The sequence below is a fragment of the Babylonia areolata genome, chromosome 2 (assembly GCF_041734735.1).
Source record: "Babylonia areolata isolate BAREFJ2019XMU chromosome 2, ASM4173473v1, whole genome shotgun sequence".
NCBI classification, from domain to species: domain Eukaryota; kingdom Metazoa; phylum Mollusca; class Gastropoda; order Neogastropoda; family Buccinidae; genus Babylonia; species Babylonia areolata.
Window position 1 is genome coordinate 51,662,984 of NC_134877.1, and position 5,393 is coordinate 51,668,376.

The window sequence follows — 5,393 nt, forward strand, 5'->3', positions numbered from 1 at the left end:
TAAAGTTATTGAATTCCGGCACTGCACACACACACACACACACACACACACACACTCGTGTCCGGACTATGTGAGCAAAAATACATACGCATGAGTGCGGACGCACTTACACTGAAACAGAAACAACATCCACCCCATCCACACACACACACACACACCACCACCACCACCACCAAAAGCAATTATCATGTTCGCAACAGTGCTGTTTTCACATGTATCACGGAGGTGTGTCATTTTACATAAATTATGCAAAATATAAAGTTCAGCAAAAATATACGAAAGTATGACTCCGTTCAATTTTGTTGCAAGACACTTGTTTTGCCAAATACAAATCATGCGAATAATATAGCATAAATAACCTTGATAAACTCTCTCTCTCCCTCTCTCTCTCTCTCTCTATAGATATCGAGTGATGACGTGTTTCTATAATACGTCACTTTCAGTCAGAAGCATTGAGGAAGGCAAGCGCCGAAATATTTGCTGTCCGACAGCGTTGTTGTTTTTTGTTTTCTTTTTATCTCTCTCTCTCTCTCTCTCTCTCTCTCTCTCTCTCTCTCTATATATATATATATATATATATATACGCACATTTTTATACAATGCGAAATACCGAAAACCTTTCAAGTTCTTTTCCAGGCTCCCTAAAAAATAAACAAATAAATACACAATTTTTTTAAAAAGAAAAAAAAATCGCCATATGACGTAGTCAGTCGCGCGTCATGTAGACGTCACGTTTCACTTTATGCTTTATCGTAATTCCTGTTCAGACGCTGTGACCCCGGCACGACCCCGTACAACCGAAGGTGGTAAACGAGGTACTCCAAGGCATACATCATTTTGGGCCTGGTGTAGTGAAACGTGATGGGGTAATCACTGACGTTCACCACCGTCTGCAACACGTACAAACAATTATCACATGCACTGCATCATACCTGGCATGTTGCTGCTGTTGCCACTGTGTTCTGACGTATGTGAATGTGTGAAGGAGGAAGGGGATGTTATAGGCGGGGGAAGTTGGGAATGTATACCTATGTGAGTAGATGCGTTTCTAAGAGGAAATAAATGTTTTGCTACCTTATATTTCATTCTCAATGGCATGCAGTTTTCTTACATTGACAACATTGATTTCCATCAATAATTGTGGTGCATATATATAGTCTCTTTTAATGGCTGGTCGTGTTCTGAAAGTGACTGCTTTATGTGTAATGTCATATGTACTCGAGCCAAGAGACGAATATCTGTGAATTTACTGACTCACTGTCCAACACGCCACTTGACGAAGACACGAAAGTGGAGAAAATCAGTCTATTGGCTACAGAAAAACGAAAGCAAAACCCAGTAAGCAACGAACAGAACAAGACAAGAGACGCCCGAAGCCTTCAGAACAACAACAAAAAACAACAACACGGGTGGCAGGATGTGGGAGTTCTCTTGAAACATTTTTCTTCTTCTTCTTCTTCTCCTTCTTCGTTCGTGGGCTGCAACTCAAACTCTTGAAACAACAGGCCTGATTTGAGATGCTGAGAACGACCATCCTGTCATTTCACATGTCGAGTTCGTCTGATGATCATTAAGGAAAAACACAAAGCAGACAAAGTGTAGCCTGTATCTTTTGGTGTTGTCAGTGAGGCAGGAAAAAAAAAGAGTTCTGGCAATTGAGAATATCCAGCTGTCCATAAACAAGGCCAAGATCTTATTAGATATATATATATATATATATATATTTTTTTTTTTTTTCACACAGAATCACCAGTTGTGGATCCTTAGGGAACATCTATATAAATGCACGCGCGCGCGCGCGCGCGAGTGTGTGTGTGATAATGGTTTATTCAGTTTTAGCAAGCTATTTTCAATGAAAAGGAAACATAGGCTACGTAGCGTAAAGTTAGAATGCTCTAAGTAAGTGAAAAAGGTTTTCCTGCAAAAATCACGTGCATCACAAAACACACATACGCGCCTCGTGGTATCACCTATGTATGCTTAACAACAGTTGCAATGCTTCGTTTCACATTCTAAGTTCCAAGAATTTATTTTAAAACACTACTTTTTTCAATATTAAATGGTTGCGTGTGTGCATATGCGTGTGTATGAGTGCATTTTGTGCGTGCGTGTGAGTGCATGTGTGGATATATAATATAACATATTTTCATATCTGTGTGTGTATGTGTGTGTGCATGTGTGATCAGTAACATTTACCGGTCTACGCAAAAAGAGACATCACATACCGCTTTACTGCCGGGCAAGTCAAACACAGAGTACCAAGGCGGGAACTTGCCCCTGACGGTCACGTCAACGCTGAAACAGTGGAACCTGGAACGCCCCAACCGGTCCTTGGAGGGCAGGAGCTTGACCCCCAGCCTGTGCAAACAGATGCCCGTCTCCGCGTCCTCAGACCCTCCGTCCTGACGACACAGCGGGGAAGCGAACCCTCTGGTGGCCAGCCGCCTCAGCGCCTCCTTGCTGAGCACGTAACCCGCCCCGCCACTGGTGTACCCTTGCTTGGTGGCCATGTCAAACACCTTGCCGAAGTAGACAGGATCCTGCGTGCTGTGCGCTGACAAGAGGTACCGTAAATTTTCCATGATGACGTAAGTGTCGTCATCCGCCTTCATGAACCAATCAGCGTCGTCCAAGTGGTGTTCGTACAGATAGCGGAAGGCTTTCATGGTCTTGGCCGTCAGGTGCTCGCGGCCCTCTGGCACGTCCAGGCCGACGGTAGGGAACTCGTCGTTCTGCTCGGAGCTCATGAACAGCAGCTTGTTGGCGCGCTTGCCCCACGTGTTGCGCACGTGCTCCGCTTTTGTATATAGGTTCTGGGGCTCCGTGATGACCATCACCAGCACCCGGACGGTAGAGGCCAGCTCCTTCGCCACTCTTTTATCGTCGTCTGAAATCATTTAATTTCAAAGGTAATGACTGGGTAAATCAGAGAGATCTGAATGAGACATGAAGAGAGAGAGAAAGAGATGTTAAACGAGAGACAAGTACAATAACTGTTGCTTTCGGTAAATTAAGGCACGCAGGTTCAAAACATGCGATAACTGTTGCTCTTTATAGAAAAACAAATATGGACAACGTTTGGCCACAAGGCCACAATACAACATTGCACAATGCAAATCAACGCTACTGCAAAGCAAGGCAACGCAACGCCACGTTTTCTTGCAGAGACAGAATACATGTCAGACAAGCAGAATCGAAACATTCGGGCTAGTCGACATGATGTGTGTGTGTGTGTGTGTGTGTGTGTGTGTGCGCGCGCGCGCGCGCGCAAGTGTTTGGTGAGAAAAAAAAAAGAAAGAAAGAAAAGAGAACAGGTGGACGTATCAGGTCCCCTCCCACCTGTGCAACAGGTTTAAAATCTTTTGTTATGTAATGATTTTTGCTTTTATTTATGTCCTCATTTTTTTAACATAACGATCGTAGCATTGCATGATGTAAAAAACAAAACAAAACACAAAAACAAAACAAAACAAAAAAAAAGGAAAAAAAGAAAAGACCTCCCCCCCCCCAAAAAAAAAGAAAAGAAAGAAAACAACAAAAAAAACCCACACGTGTGCATATGTTACATGATTTTAATTGGACACGTGGACACATTGTTTCAATGCGCACACGAACACACACGCACAAAGGTAAGGAGGAAAAGGAAGGGGTACTGAAGAGGGGAAGGGGGAGGAGTAGGAGAAGAACAATGGGAAAAGAAGAGAAAAGAAGGACAACATCAAGACGGACAACAGGAAGATGAAGGACAAGAACAATAATTTCCAGTTCTCTACTTACCCAAATGCTCTTGAAGGTCTTCGAACCTCGGCGCCGTGATAAGTGCTGGGCCGTCATCGGCAGGAGGACACCTGACCACCTTGGCCTCGGAACCCTCGCCAGCCTGTCTCGGCACCTGCAGAGGTGCCACTGCCCCCCTGCCCCGTGTATCTGTCCGGTCAACACGACCCAGCTGAGTGCTGGACAAGAGCACGAAGGATGTGGTCACTCCCAGCACGAAGCCAATGAAGCATTGCAAGTTCCTGGTCAGGACTCCACGCGTGGACATTGCAAGCACAGAATTCCTGGACACTACACACAAAAAGTGGGTGTCGTTTAGGAGCGTGTAGTAGCAAGAATTTCTAAGCACACACACAAATTTGATTTCTAAGAGGGGGGGGTTGTAGCAGCAATAATTTCTGAACGCACACACAAAAGTTGGACGTCTTTAGGAGTATGTAGTAGAAAGAAGCACACAAACACATACGCAAAAAGACGGATTTCTTTGAGGAGTGCCCAGCAGCATGAATTTCTGAGCACACACTAAAAGTGGATGTCATTAACAAAGGAGCACATCTCCAGTCACACCCATATCAGAGTTACAAGTACGCGATACACACAAAACGCACAAAAAGATCCTCAGAGAATATGACAACCATCCACCACCCACCACCGTTGACCACTGCACACAAAGATGTCAAATGTCTCGCTTTCCAGCTCACATTGATTTTGCAATAATGCCTTCTGGTGGTGGCCTTGGCAGAGCCACGTACACAACAACGGAGGACGGGTGAGAGGATGAGGAGGGGGAAGGGTGAGGGCGGGTGACAGGGAAGGGGGAGTGGAACTGGGGACGCGTTATCGTGATGTTGCGATAAAGGAATTTTTTAATTGAAACACACACACGACGACCCCTCCACCTGAATTCAATAATAAGGCGTCGCTGGAAGATAGCACAGTGGTTTATACTTGTCTTGCTGTCTTGACTTGAAAAACGAACTGTACACGGTTTAAGGTTCGAGTGCTCAGACTTTCTCCTCCCTCACTTCACCTACCAATCCATTCTCCTCACGTTTCTCCTCCACCCCTTTTGACGAGTCTTTTTACTTCTTCTTATTCTTTTTGAGTTCATGTGTCTTAAGAATTTATCGTAGTGAGGAAACTCGTGAATTTCCTGATCCAATAAAGTAAATCTGTGTAGTGCCTGTGACCACCAGTGAATAAGTCAGGATTTTAATCACTTAAAAATATATATTGTATATATGCATATGTTTTTGATGATGACATATAGCACCTATCCTCGGCCAGAGACCAAGCTCTAAGCGCTGTACAATGAAAATTAGCGCTTGATGATCAATAGGACCTACCACATGGGTAGATCTGTTGTGGCGAGTCCTCTGTGTGTGTGTGTGTGTGTGTGTGAGAGAGAGAGAGAGAGAGAGAGAGAGAGAGAGAGAGTGTGTGTGTATGTGTGTAAGCGCTTTAGTTGATGATGAATAGGGCCTGTGTGACGGTGTGTGTGCGCGCGCGCGGATTAAAGGTTAGAAAAAAAGGTTAAAGGGGGTGCCGTAGCAGAATCGATCAGGCGTTGAACTTCTGATCCAGTGTTCACCAGTGATCAGGGTTCGAAGCCCTGT

At 44.6% G+C, this 5,393-nt stretch overlaps 1 protein-coding gene across 1 annotated transcript; it reads right to left on the reverse strand.

The window, feature by feature from the left end:
- Positions 1-740: 740 nt before the first annotated feature.
- On the reverse strand, positions 741-4,053 carry LOC143277699 (glycoprotein-N-acetylgalactosamine 3-beta-galactosyltransferase 1-like). The gene is made up of 3 exons (XM_076582624.1): positions 3,778-4,053; positions 2,226-2,887; positions 741-890 (listed from the first exon to the last, which is right to left on the reverse strand). Exons 1-3 carry the CDS (start codon positions 4,043-4,045, stop codon positions 741-743), a joined length of 1,080 nt encoding a protein of 359 aa, XP_076438739.1. The 5' UTR covers positions 4,046-4,053.
- Between the last annotated feature and the right edge of the window lie 1,340 nt (positions 4,054-5,393).